The sequence below is a fragment of the Amphiprion ocellaris genome, chromosome 6 (genome assembly GCF_022539595.1).
Source record: "Amphiprion ocellaris isolate individual 3 ecotype Okinawa chromosome 6, ASM2253959v1, whole genome shotgun sequence".
Lineage (NCBI taxonomy): Eukaryota > Metazoa > Chordata > Actinopteri > Pomacentridae > Amphiprion > Amphiprion ocellaris.
In genome coordinates, this window is record NC_072771.1 from 20,127,212 (window position 1) to 20,140,535 (window position 13,324).

General features: G+C 38.2%; 3 protein-coding genes across 5 annotated transcripts; 2 read left to right on the forward strand and 1 right to left on the reverse strand.

Annotated features, from left to right (window-relative positions):
- Positions 1-28: 28 nt before the first annotated feature.
- Positions 29-3,922, forward strand: med22 (mediator complex subunit 22). Of its 3 annotated transcripts, none has more exons than XM_023287271.3 (5): positions 29-188; positions 420-573; positions 741-821; positions 1,440-1,648; positions 3,190-3,922. In XM_023287271.3, the coding sequence occupies exons 2-5, from the start codon at positions 451-453 to the stop codon at positions 3,380-3,382; spliced, it is 606 nt and encodes a 201-aa protein (XP_023143039.1). In that variant the 5' UTR covers positions 29-188; positions 420-450; the 3' UTR covers positions 3,383-3,922. The 3 variants fall into 3 exon arrangements, with proteins under 3 accessions (XP_023143039.1, XP_054867051.1, XP_023143041.1); XM_055011076.1 differs by having other exon boundaries at positions 3,196-3,922; XM_023287273.3 differs by lacking the exon at positions 3,190-3,922 and having other exon boundaries at positions 30-188; positions 1,440-2,807.
- c6h9orf78 (chromosome 6 C9orf78 homolog) lies at positions 3,921-7,192 on the reverse strand. The gene is made up of 9 exons (XM_023287268.3): positions 7,007-7,192; positions 6,770-6,829; positions 6,599-6,650; positions 6,318-6,388; positions 6,110-6,187; positions 5,517-5,714; positions 5,241-5,377; positions 5,029-5,133; positions 3,921-4,869 (listed from the first exon to the last, which is right to left on the reverse strand). Exons 1-9 carry the CDS (start codon positions 7,081-7,083, stop codon positions 4,772-4,774), a joined length of 876 nt encoding a protein of 291 aa, XP_023143036.1. The 5' UTR covers positions 7,084-7,192; the 3' UTR covers positions 3,921-4,771.
- On the forward strand, positions 7,166-12,963 carry nfu1 (NFU1 iron-sulfur cluster scaffold homolog (S. cerevisiae)). The gene is made up of 8 exons (XM_023287270.3): positions 7,166-7,306; positions 8,994-9,094; positions 9,684-9,819; positions 10,426-10,492; positions 10,588-10,705; positions 10,812-10,875; positions 10,967-11,141; positions 12,463-12,963. Exons 1-8 carry the CDS (start codon positions 7,248-7,250, stop codon positions 12,499-12,501), a joined length of 759 nt encoding a protein of 252 aa, XP_023143038.1. The 5' UTR covers positions 7,166-7,247; the 3' UTR covers positions 12,502-12,963.
- The last annotated feature ends 361 nt before the right edge of the window (positions 12,964-13,324 follow it).

Genomic DNA, 13,324 nt, shown 5'->3' on the forward strand with positions numbered 1-13,324 from the left:
TAATTTTTGAAAGAGGTATCGATAGAGGGCGGTAACACGCGGACATACTGGATGTGAAGCACTTTAAATTGAAGAAGAAGAAGAAGAAGAAGCAGCAGCAGAGAAAGAAGAAGAAGAAGAAGAAGAACCACCGCCGTGTTCTTCGAATTAAACAACTAGACTGTATCAAAAAAACTATGCGATAAGAAGTAAGTGGTAACCTTTTTAGTAATAACATGTGCTGTAAGTGCCTGTATAGTAATGTATGCGAAGTGCACAGATGAAGACCACGTTTAGCTGCACGGGTTTGTCCTTTTCTGTAATGAAAACACGCGCATTTTCATGCTAACTAGTTGCTAGTTGAAGTGTATTTGCGCCCGTGTTTGGTTAATTTTACATTTGAACATCAGCTGAGTAGATTTCTGTGTAATTATGAACAGGTAACTGTCGGCTGTGTGTTTTCTGAGCAACATGACGACTCAGAGAGTGCTGTCGCAAAGCAAAGAGACTCTGCTACAGAACTACAACAAGAGGCTCAAAGATGATATCAAGTCCATTCTGGACAACTTGACAGAAATTGTCAAAACAGCCAAGGTAACAGAGATTTGAACCCCGCGTCTCGTCTTTCAGCAGTTCATTTCAGTGTATTTGTTAAATGCTACTCACTTATTAGCGGCTCTCTCTTGTCTTATCCTGTTGCTTCTCAACATTTTGCCTCTTTGCCCTCCAAGTAGTGATTTTATCCATTTTCCTGTGTTCAGATAGAGGATGAAACTCAGGTATCTAGAGCCACCCAAGCAGAGCAGGACCACTATGAGATGCACGTCAGAGCTGCCAACATTGTAAGTATTGTAAAAAGCATCAGACTTTACAATACACTCAGCTGCTTGTAGTTTTTTCTTTACACAGCTAGTTTAATACCATGTTAGTAAATTATTTAGTCGTGGTAGTAGCTTCATGTGAATTAAAAGCAGAGGCATACACTCATGCTGCTGCCTTCCTGTTGTTTCCTGCAGCAGCTCATTCCAGCTCTTTATAAGGAATATAGTATTTACACAGAGTTTTAATAGTTGAACCTAAGGCTACTCCTTAATTTATGCCACAGATTTCCTGTAACATCCCTCTCTGGTGTTAGGTTAAACCTCTGAACACTCACATTTGTCTATCAGAGTTACAATTTTACGAGTTTATCCCTTGAAAATAATTTCTTCCTGCCTAAAAATGGCTTGGATTTAACTTTTCTTCCTTTAGATTGTGCAGATGTATGAAGTCCCAACCTCTTTTTTTTAATCTTCTTTCATCCACTAGCTATATGTATTATGACCCGAGATTTAACTGTCTACACTTTTGAGATTACTTTGTGTTGCTTTTAAAATCGCTTATATGCAGATAAGAAAAAAAAAGTTGAAAAGTGTTCTTGTTTTCAAACCAGCCTCTCCTCCTCTGTGTTGTTGTGTCAGGTGCGTGCCGGCGAGTCCCTCATGAAACTGGTGTCTGATCTTAAGCAGTTCCTGATTCTGAATGACTTTCCCTCCGTGAACGAAGCCATTAACCTCCAGAACCAGCAGCTCCGCTCACTGCAGGAGGAGTGTGACAAAAAGCTCACGTCGCTGCGTGATGAGATTGCCGTCGACCTGTATGAGCTAGAGGAAGAGTATTACTCCTCCAGGTACAAGTAGGCTCGTACTTGCCCCCATCCCACCGCCCCGCTGTTGTCCCACCATGTACTGTCTCACTTTTTACCATTTATCGCTGAGCTCAAGGAAGCATTTAGTTCAGTCATGTGACAACCTGTGTTGTGATTTCCAAACAGAGCCATTCATCAACAAATACTCACTGAGTATCATTGTGATCAACCTCATCTCACTAAGTGCCTTTACATTGTTCTTCATTAGTAGATGCCTTGACTTTTATTCTGCTCTATGGCATGTTTCATAATCGGTCAATGCAGAGAGGGCTTCAGTCTTAAAGGGGCTTACCACTAAATGTCAGCTGTATCCATGTATTCAGCCCTTCAACTACGAGGAGTCAACATGTATTTGTGGGCGTTCGATGCAGTTTACTGTTGCACTTTGAAAGCCAGAAGGCTTTTTCATTGTCAAGGATGAATTTCACGACTCTAAACCAAAAACATTCGTGTTGATTTACTGCAGGTTTATTTCCAAATGGTGTTCAGACTTTTAGCTTTGTGGTCTGCAGCATCTAATGGATTTGAGAGATACTTTTAATAAATATTATCAGGTACTTGAGAGAGATTCATGGTTTAGAGGAATCTAAGTAATGAGGCCTCCTAGTCCTTTTGCATCAAAAATGTTTTAAATGGAAGTAATGACAAGAGTTCATTCAAATCCATTTAAATGACATGATTCACTATTTTATACATGGATATAATGTTGGAAAGTTTCTGGGTATTGCAACACAAAAATCTGTAAGAAAAGAGAGCATACATTTTTTAAAAATTACAAAACTAAAACTATATGAGTATATAATTTTTGTAAACTAAACATTCTTTTAAGCTTTTTTATGTGTAATATTTAAATCATAAATATAATGGTGATGGCCTCGGTGCTACATTTAAGGACGGATTGTGTAATTAGACACTGATTTTATTTATTTAAGGTCAAATTTAAAGCTACCAACTTTTTCTCAAGTAAATGTTTCCTTTAAAAGCAATTAGGAGATTATATTTTGTCGATTCCGTCCGTAGGACCACAAACTGTCTGCGGTGTAAGTTGCACATGGTGCAGTTGTACATATGTACCAGTTTGTGCCAGTTGTTTCAATAGACCCAAAATGATTGAGAAATAAAGTAGAGACAAAACGCTGTAGTGGTTTGTCTTGTTTTTTGTTTCGAGAAAGTATCAAGAAATGTCTCTCAGTCCTGTTTGGAGCATGCTAGGTGTGGTTCTGCCTTCCTCGCTACACTTGCCCTGCTTTCTCCTCCATCAGCAACTAATCCAACCCTTTTGCTGAACTCAAATCAACAGTTGATCAGTCACACCTCTAAATAGTAACAGATCTGTAATTAGCTGTATTAGCTGTTGTGTCGCTTGCAGCACTTCTGCATAACTCACGCTTCTATCGAATGTGTGCCTTCATGTGCTCCTCTATGTGTATGAATGTGCTTATTCTGACCTGCTGCTCTCGTCTGCTCCTCTCTTTCTGTGTCGTGCTGATTCTTTGCCTCCTACTGGTTTCTGCTCTGCAAAGCTACAGTCAGTGGGACAGCACTGATCTGCCGCTGTGTGAGGCTTACCGGCGGCAAGACAGTTGGGCCTCCCCAGACAGCAGCTGCAGTTCCACCCAGGGTGACCGAGAGGACATGGACGGACCTCCCTCACAGGAGACAAACCCCCAACACCACCTCAATGGACACGGGACGGCCTCCATAGAGAAGCCATGAGGAGACACTGTTTGGAGCAATGGACACTTGTGCTATGACATTTGTTGTTTGGATAATTTCAGTTTCCATTATACATAAGCCAGAGTTTGATTAGGGCAGCCAGTGTTTTGTGTTAGGGACTTGAAATTGGACTAAAACTTTGAAACAGGATTTTTTTTTTTTTTTTTGTATTAACAGGCATTACAGGTAAAAGTAAAATAAAGTGCATTGATCAAAAACACATGAAAACCTTATTGGAATCTAAATGTGCACATGAAACCCTATTGTAAGCTGACATTCCTCTCAGTTTAAAAATGCATATACTGGCTTATTCATTATATACGCTGTATTATTTACACATTACTGAAGTTAACATTTTAAACAAATGCTGACCACTTTGAAACACTGATATACAGGTATTATTTTTCTGTTAAGTTGAAGTTTTCTTACATATTGAATACAGTTGTATGTATTTAGATTTATTTTGTAAAAGTTTGCTTTTGTAATATGTCTGCTTTTTTACTCCACCAAGTTCAGATTAAAATAAACAAGTTAAATGTTTTTGGTTTTTATCTTTTTAATCAAATCTGTTTCTGAAAGTCTGAAAACACAAACCTATGACTACAAGACTTGACAGTGACCTAAATGAACAGTTCAGAACAGGAATACCACTCAGTGTGACTATTTCCATGTACAGTCTGTATTCCTTAAAGACCCCCTCCATTTACATGTTGTTTTATATGCTTAAAAACATGAGTGAAATATGAAGTTTGCTGAGCATTTTTACCTTGAAGTTGCAGTGTACCAATGACAGTCTCAAAAACACAGATTCAGACTTTATACAAAACAAATCTAAGGAAACCAATCCTGTTAATGTGTAAGGTGGAGTTGTCTGTATTACTTTTCTACAGAACTGATTTCCAGTACAAACATGGTGGAATTACTCCAATATTACAACTTGTGCAATGTATAGGTGAACTGGTGTACTTGAGGCAGGGACTTTATAGATCTGCACATTCTAGAGCAAGCACATTTAGGCAGGAAAGAAATATTTTCAATTAATAAAACTTCTAAATGTGCAATTTTGATAACTTCTTAGAGGTTTGATCAATGAATGGAGAGGGACTTCAACATACTCTGGTCTTTTTTCATCTTGTTTCTTAGTCATCAGATAATCCTGAGCAAAATGAGCCACATTAAATGATGGGTTAAGTAAAATTATCATCTAACATAACACATTATTTAGGAAATGCACTGTATACAGATTACTACCAGGAGCTATATACAATAATTACATGGTAGAATACTGGCTTAGGAGTTCTGCCAAAAAAGAAAACTAGTAGAAAAACTAGTCCACAAATTATCATTATGGCTCAATCTCTAAAGCTGACAAGGAAAACATCTGGCACTTCAATATCTTCGATTCATCTTCTTGAACTTCTCATAGTGGTAGTCGTCTGTGGCCTTTTCGTTGTTGGGACGTTTGCGGTAGTTAGGTGGTGACGAAGCTGTAGATAAACAAAGATTATTAACAGGTTTAAAAGAATACTATGGAAATATGTTACAAGATGGCACGTAAATCACTCACACTATTTATAAATAGCTGCATCTGTGGCTCGAAAGAGTGATTATAGCAGTATAGAGTACAGCTGTGTAGAGTCTCTTACCCTCTGGTCCTGGTTTCTCTGTGTCACCAACACGCAGTGGTCTTGCTTTGGGCTCTTCTCTGTGTCTGTGATGCCTCTGTGGTGCATTCACATCCTCATGGTAGACTAAGGGAAGAAATTGGCATGATTAATAAACCATTCACTTCTTAATACCATCAGTATTCATCATGTCAACGTTCGTACACCAGTGCATACAGACTGACAGAACTCACAGCGGTTGTGTTGGACATAGTTGACAGCAATGTTAGTGGGAACAAATGATGTGCCGTGGTCTTTCTTCTTGTTCCGCTGTTCTGCTATAAGCTTGGCTTTGGCTTCTTCTGTCTGGATAATGTTCTTTATTTTTGCACTGAAAGAGAAATAAACACACTATCAGAAAAAGTTGCATTGTTTCCTTTAACCAATCACTGCATGGTCTTGAAACAGACTGTAAAAAGACACTTCATGACGATTCCAAAAAATACATATCAGGAATCTTTTGTACGTACTCAATGCCAAGATCAACTTCAGGGATCCCACTCAGCATCTGATTGGATAACATCTCCTCTGTCTTTTTGGCAGAGTTGACTCGGATGTTCTCAGGCAGCTCATACAGATGGTCCTCAGCATTCTTCACCTTCACTTTCTGTTCTTCAGCCTCCACCAAGCCCTTCTTCTTTTTTAGCTCTGTCTCAATATATTTCATCCTGTGAAGATAGATGCAAAATCCACGTTGTAACATATTTCTATCAAGCACTTTGTAACTAGCTGTGTTAAGGTCCATACTTTGGGGATGCTGGGGATTACAACCTTGTGTTTTACTGTAATTTTACATGCATCAAACTAAAATGACAGATAAAAACCAAGCATGTTGGACTGCCACATTTAGGTGTTGAATGTTACTGTGTAATGTGTAGATACATTCATGCAAATAAATGAGATGATAGGTCTGTTATTTGAGGTTCTGCCATGGGATAAAGCCATTACCCTAACAACAGGGCGACTAACGTTTTGCCACTGGACTGGACAGCACATTCTGAATCCCAAAGAGCATGCAGGTGTGTCTTTGTATAAATGTGACGTGTGAGAAAAGCACACATACATGTCTGCATCCTCGTCTCTTCTGTTAGTTTCAGCTGAAAATGATGTGCCCAGGTTGAGATCTGTCTCATCTTCTGTCCTGTATGTGAAAAAAAATCATCTTGGGTCAATGAATGTCACACAAGATCACACACATATATTGCATTTTGTTACAACATACCAATGAATACAGTGTGGTAATACCATAAAGCAGTTAATGATTCACTTACATGTCTCTGTTCCTGTCTTTCACTTTCTTCATGTCTACAACCCCTCCGGTCTTCAGTTTAAAAGGGTCGTTCTGTGAGGAATCATACGTGTAATAAAGTGTGTGTTGCCACTCAAATACATACAATAAGGATGACATCTTCGCTGTATCTTCTGCCATCCAGTGTACCATTACTGTATTGCTTCTGGTCACTTTTTCCATTCCAGTACACCAGTTAAACCTTGTAATGATTAGTAAGTTTCTTCTTTTTTCAGGCTCGTGCAATTTAAACACACCACTTACATCAATTTCAGCTTCTGGTGGCAGTTTCTCTCCAACTAATAGGGCAGTCACACTAAACAACGACAACAAAAAAGAAAACATGTCATATTTCTCGGCATGCTTCAGATTTTACCAGCTGAAAGGTGTTCATGTTTTGAAAGAACAGCTCTACAAGTGCTGCGTTCACGGTACCTGACTCCGTTCTGTCGTCTCCTCAAACTCTGCAGCTCTTTAGCTTCTTCTACTTTTGATCTAAACAACCAAGAAAACACACACACACAAATCAAATCGCACTAGCCTCGTAGCTTATTAAAGTACAATTATTTAAAAACATGAAACTTTAATGTGAATGCGAGGGCAGCTGGCTAGCCAATAGGACGAGCCTCTATAGCATAGCATTATTGTTCATGTTTGAGTGAAGTCCTTTACCTAACTTCTTCGGTCGTCTCATCCTCCTCCACATCTGACGAGTCCCTTCTCCTCCTAAAGTTTTTTCCACACGGCATTTTTAACTCACTTAAATGTTATTTTTGAGCCTTTGAAAATTGCGGTAGACAATAGCTACTAATTGCTGCTTCTCGGGGAAACTTTACCGAACGCACAACAATATTGCGTCACTTCTCTAAATGAGACGGAGAACTTCCGCTGTGTTTAAGTAAGCAAAACAACCATGGCGACTTACAGACAGGTCGGCAGGTTGTTGGGGATTTCAGCTAGACTTTCAAGCCTGTGAGTATACCTGTCTGTCAGCTGAGAGCTTACGACGTCCTGTAGTTTTGCTTCTTCAATGCATGTTTGAATGCACCGACCGTTTTGAGAGTCAGGCTAACGGTAACTAGCCGGCTAGCACGCTGGCTAAACTGTGGAGTGACGCACAATCAATATTGGTGCTCAGAGTGAAGGGGTGTGATGATAACAGCGTATTCTTTTACTGTTACGACACTTTCAGTCACAGTCAGTTGTCAGTACTATTTTAAAAAGACTCTTCAACGTACTATTGAGCACATATTTACAAAATAGTTTTAAAAAGTTAAGACAAATTATCACACCCATGTACTTCAGTCTATTTGTCACATGTTCACTACTGCACACGACTGTTTCTTACTTTAATTTTGAAAAACCGTGGTTTAGCAGCAGGCCCGGCCCTGCCACAATCTCGTGATTGGACCGACGCCCTGACGCTGAATTGAAATTTACTGTGTAACTTTGATTTCATGTGTGGAGATAAATGTGCCTACTTGTGACTCACACTACTGTCTAATAATTTAATTAACGTAACTTAATACTAGTGGATATTCAGTGACTTATAAATTTACAGTCCTTAATTTGTTCAATTTTTTTTTAACTAAGTTGTGGATTTGTTTGTAATGTTTTTGTGCTACTATTCTAGATACAGGTATGTAATTAATAAAGTATTTATCAATCTGTCTGTCTATCGCCAAAATGTTTTTATTTGTGCTCAAGCCACTACACTAAATACTTATACATGAATGTCCTTTGTCATTTTCGCTGTTCATTGCTGTGTATTATGTATGTCCATTTCCTGCATATTAAAGCGGCAACAACTATTTCAACCAAATAACAATTTCCATAATTGCCTAATTGCTTTGAGTAATTTTTTGAGACGACTTGTCACAAGTCAGCTTCATAAATCTCTGTCCTCTATGACAATAAGTGGAATATCTTGGTCTTTGGACAAAAAACATTTGTTTCATGTGGGGCTTTTTGGAAACACTGCTCAATAGTTAGTACACCAAACAACTAACTGATTAATCAGTATGGTTAGTTTCAGCCCTTGTGTATATCTGAGTGTGTCTTAATTCTAATAATTGTAACCTTCTATACTTTGTCAGATAAAGGTGCTGTGGAAAAGAAGTGTATTGTTAGGTGTTATTAAATTGAAATTCTCTTTAGTTTTGTGCTTTGTTCCAGGCCAGGAAAAGACAAATACTGACTATGGATTACAATGCTGTATGTACTACATCATTCGTTGTTCAGCTGGTATACTTTTTTCCTCCATGTAACAACTGAATCTACCTCTACTGCGCATGGATTTCATGTCTCATTAGTACAATGCACAAAAGGTTTTAGTAGATTAATCTCACTCAGTCGCCGTGTTCTGAAGATAAGATGCCTTTGTTATCAATGTACATAAAAATACAACGAAATACTATTAGCAATCTTATAGTAGCAGTATGAGTTCTAGTGGTCACTGGAAATCACAAAGATATATGTATATAATTAAAATAAAATATATATCTAAGTGTGTAAACTGAATTCACTACTTCCAATAGTAAGTAGGAGGGGGTAAACACAGTACGCCGACATGGTGCTAATGTTTGGTCTCAGCTGTCAGAAATTTGTAAGTGTGAGTTTCATCATAGTAACTGTATGATTCTCGTTTGTTTCATTTCAGTCTTGCTGGCAGCAGGTGTCAGAGTGCTGGATTACACTGGCCTTCACATACTACAGGAGTCTCCAACAGATGGCCACAAAACCCCCTCTGGGTCGTTCCTGGTTTGTATTCCTGTTGCATCCTGCAGTATTCACATGTGCAACAATATGTAAACTTCCACATTGTAAATATTTCCATTACTTTTTTTATTACTTCCTTTTTGCCTGGGTTTGCTACACTTGCTGTTCATTTGACTGGTAACATTTACTGTCTGTTCACTAGCAACACTTGCTTTCTTTTTAATCTTTTTATCTTCGTTTAAAAGTCCTCTACTTGACAATATTTACTGTAATGTACCAAATCGTCATGGAAAATTCCTTGAATGTGAAAACCTGTTGGCTATAAAACTGATTCTGATTTTGAATATCCTGACAGAGAAGTGATTGTCTTGAGCATCCCTCTTAAGCATATACTATGGTAGCAGATGACGATTGACTGCCCAAATAGTGTGAAGTGCTTATGGGATGTGTGAAATTAATCTTCCTTCTGAACAGATGCCGGCCCTGCTGTTTCATAACATAGGGTTGCTAATGAGAATGCTGATCTCAGAAAACCTTGCTTTTGTACAGCATGTACAAAAACAAGAGACATCCTTGTGCCTTGTAATGACTAATTTGACATTTTTGTTCTTTTTGTTTTGTCTCTTTCCAGGAAGGACCATGTTTGTTCAGACACAGGACACACCAAATCCAAACAGCATGAAGTTTCTGCCTGGTCGGACAGTTCTTGAAATGGGAACTATGAACTTTGCCGGCCCTCGTGATGCGTTCTGCTCGCCCTTAGCCAGGTACACAGCTTCTTACATACAAAGGTTCTTATTATGAGTAATACATTGTGTTACAGCATACATCTTCATCTAGCACGAGAAGTACAGGATTAAATAGTACTTTTGATGCTCACCATATTCCCCAAATTTTACACCTAAATAATAATAATGTGATTTTAATTATTATTGGTTGTACTTGTGTTTGGCAAGTCATCCATGAAGGTTTATTTACCTGCTGTTAGTAGTGCAGTGACAAAAGCAACATTTACTTTTACAGAATAATGCTTTATAAAGTTTTGATTTTTGTGAAACACATAAACACTAGACTTCTCTGTGCACTGCAGGGTGTCTTTGAGTCTGGAGCTGATGTTCTTAAAGCCGTTGTAAACAGAAAAATTATTTTCCAATTCGAAACATTTGCTTCACTGTGTTATTGAACAATCAGTTAAGCATATTAGTGGGGATAGCTTAGGAAATATGCATAAAACTTATCTTTCTATTTTAAGCATAATACCAATTATGGTATGGTATACTTTTTTGGTATTAGCTTTTTTTTTTTTTTTTTTTTTTTTTAACAATTTATCACAAATGTATTGAAGCTTCAGTTATGTTCTGTGTTGTCTTCAGACAGCTGTTTAGGATTGATGGAGTCAAGAGTGTCTTCCTGGGCCCCGACTTTATCACCATCACAAAGGTAAAATCAGGTTCTGTTTCTATGAATCTTACAATGTGAGGCACTGTGTAATGCCATTGTTTGGAATAACATTTTTTCTCTTTCTCTCCACGTAGGCTGATGCAAATATGGAATGGAAAGTAATTAAACCTGATGTATATGCTGCCATTATGGACTTTTTTGCATCTGGACTTCCTATTGTCAATGAGGACAGCAAGCCTAGTGCAGATACTGGTCAGGATTTCAATCAGCCATGCAAGACAAATACTGAAATAGACAGAACAGGTGGCCAAACTGTTTTCAAATGCCAATGATCTCTGATTTCCATTTCACTTTTCAGCACCGTCAGATGACGACGATGAAGTGGTTGCTATGATCAAAGAACTGTTGGATACTCGAATAAGGTTACTTTATACAAATATGCATTCTGTTATCAGTGCTTGCTACTGTGGCTTTCTGTCTCTTTCTCACATGTTGTTTGCTCTCATTCTCCAGGCCAACAGTGCAGGAGGACGGAGGTGATGTTCTGTATCGGGGATTTGAGGACGGCATCGTTAAACTGAAGCTGCAGGGCTCCTGCACCAGCTGCCCCAGTTCCATTATTACTTTGAAGAATGGAATCCAAAACATGCTGCAGTTTTATGTCCCTGAAGTTGAGTCAGTGGAGCAGGTTTGTTCTCCTTTTCTTTTATTTGTTGTAGGCATGCCACTTTACATTATCTGCAGTGGTGCACTGAACTTGTTTCTGACTTCTGCATTTATTATTTGTGTTCAGCCGTTGAGTAAAATGATGTTCTTCACAGTTGTGCTGAATAATAATTAGTATAGCTACAGCTGAATGCAAAAGATTGATATTTGCATCCAGAATTTGCTTATATTTGGGGGAACCCATTCCTCCTCTATCCCTCCAGCACTTAACACTCTAATCTACCTCCATGTTCAACAACTGGCAAGACTTTTGTTACATAAAATGCTTCTTTTTTATGCCTCTGCGCCAACAACAGCCTGTCCATCCTGCTCTCATGAACACGATACCTCTTGATTGCTTTAAGGGAATTTCTTTCACAAACATTCACTTGGACTTAAGGATGAACTGATTAGATTTTGGTTGTGAAAGGTCACTATGACCGCACAATCATTCCATTCTTGTGAACTTGAAATCAGGAATGTCTGAGTGGAATTTTACTGCATCTGGCACAAATAGTCTTTTGGGACTCAAGGATGAACTGATTAGAATTTGGTGGTCAAAAGTCACTGTAGCCTAAAAATAAATGCTTTGGCCATAACTCAAGAGTTCACATGCTAGTTATGTCTGCATTTCAGACAAATGTCTGATAGGATGAAATGATGAAGTAATTAGATCAAAGTTCATGTGGATGGTCACATTTAATCTGCACATCTATACAAATTGTTTTGGCTTATTCAGATACTGCTTAACATGACAGGGACTTTTCTGATGAAGCTGCACATGACAGTTGTTTCTGGTGACTCGTTTGTGCCACCACTCCTGTGTCTGCTAAACCTTTCAGAAGCTTGTTTCTCTCATGTTTGGGTTTTGCTTTTCATATCTGTCCAGTCTCTGCTTTATAGCCATCACTGAGCTTCATTTTCAGATCCTCTGCCAGTTGCTTAAAGAGAATCCATCAATATCAAATGAGAGCATGAGATTTGAAGACTCAAAACAGGACTGCATTAGCCATAAATATCTTCATGAATCATATTGCATCGGGTTTAGTTATCACTTTATCAACTGTATTGCAAAAGCCAGCTGTTGTCATAAGCTGCTGAAGTGTTCAAAAGCCTGTAGAACTGGTTGTACTGTATCTTTCAATAACAGAAATTTTGACATAGGCCTTTATTCACTTTCCTCATTCTTCATATTCAATGAGGACTCAGTTATAAAGCAATCAAACTCTACAAAATGTTATCAACAAAACAGCCTCAAGAAAAGTGGCACCTGGAAATTATAACTTGTTTGTATTTTTCCATAGGTGAAAGATGAGGAGGCAGAGGAGGCAGCTCAAGTTTGAACTACTGAAACCACAGCTACATTTACACATTCCTCTCTCCCTGCCAGCCACCTGTTTTTATGCAAGTCATAGTTGCAATAAAATGATCTGTTGTATAACACAGCTAGCTGAAATATCTTTCCACCCTTATTTATCCAGATGTTACTATCAATTTTGGTAGCTTTTTACTATACGACAACAGTATTTCTTGAAATGTAGGAATGAAGAGCCCAGTCTTTGGAACGGATGACTGAGGGCCTGAAATAAACAATATTTATGATTTCACTTTGTTTGACATTTTCTGGATCTGTTAGCTGACTTGTAATATGCCTGCCTGCCTGCTCCAGCCCTGTGCAAGCCAAGTAAGGTCTAAATATTTTACAAGTAGCCCAAAGGATAAAGCAGGTCTCGCTATTGGATGGATGAATCAGTCAAGACAGCCTGTATACTGTATGTATATAAATAAAGTTTTCTGAAAAAGTTTGTGTGTACCTATGTCTGATTCATGGATTTATTGGGTTATTGGGTCTCAATTTAACTGTATTTTTTTTCCTGTTTGTGCATGTGGAGTGAAGTATTTATGTGCAGAATTATGCATTCTTACAAGAATTTTCCATAGCAAACATACAAGGTACCAGTCTGTAGATGTCGCTGTCAGAATCACACTATATGTGGACATTTTTTTTTTGATAAAGTTGGACATTAACTACCATTAGGATCACCAAGGGCACATGCTCTTTCTTTTGGGGTTTTAATGGTGTGAAGCGTTTTAATATACATATTACAGCCTTGCACTGATGGAAAAACATTTGATTTAATATTTTATTGACATACTGATTAGTCA

Coding starts and splice junctions, on each gene's coding strand:
- med22 (XM_023287271.3), top strand. CDS start 451: ATGACGACTCAGAGAGTGCTGTCGCAAAGCAAAGAGACTCTGCTACAG. Junction 574..740: donor AAATTGTCAAAACAGCCAAG/GTAACAGAGATT, acceptor TCCTGTGTTCAG/ATAGAGGATGAAACTCAGGT. Junction 822..1,439: donor ACGTCAGAGCTGCCAACATT/GTAAGTATTGTA, acceptor TTGTTGTGTCAG/GTGCGTGCCGGCGAGTCCCT.
- c6h9orf78 (XM_023287268.3), bottom strand. CDS start 7,083: ATGCCGTGTGGAAAAAACTTTAGGAGGAGAAGGGACTCGTCAGATGTG. Junction 6,830..7,006: donor GAGACGACCGAAGAAGTTAG/GTAAAGGACTTC, acceptor TTGGTTGTTTAG/ATCAAAAGTAGAAGAAGCTA. Junction 5,134..5,240: donor CTATGTCCAACACAACCGCT/GTGAGTTCTGTC, acceptor TTCTTCCCTTAG/TCTACCATGAGGATGTGAAT.
- nfu1 (XM_023287270.3), top strand. CDS start 7,248: ATGGCGACTTACAGACAGGTCGGCAGGTTGTTGGGGATTTCAGCTAGA. Junction 9,820..10,425: donor TTCTGCTCGCCCTTAGCCAG/GTACACAGCTTC, acceptor TGTTGTCTTCAG/ACAGCTGTTTAGGATTGATG. Junction 10,876..10,966: donor CTGTTGGATACTCGAATAAG/GTTACTTTATAC, acceptor CTCATTCTCCAG/GCCAACAGTGCAGGAGGACG.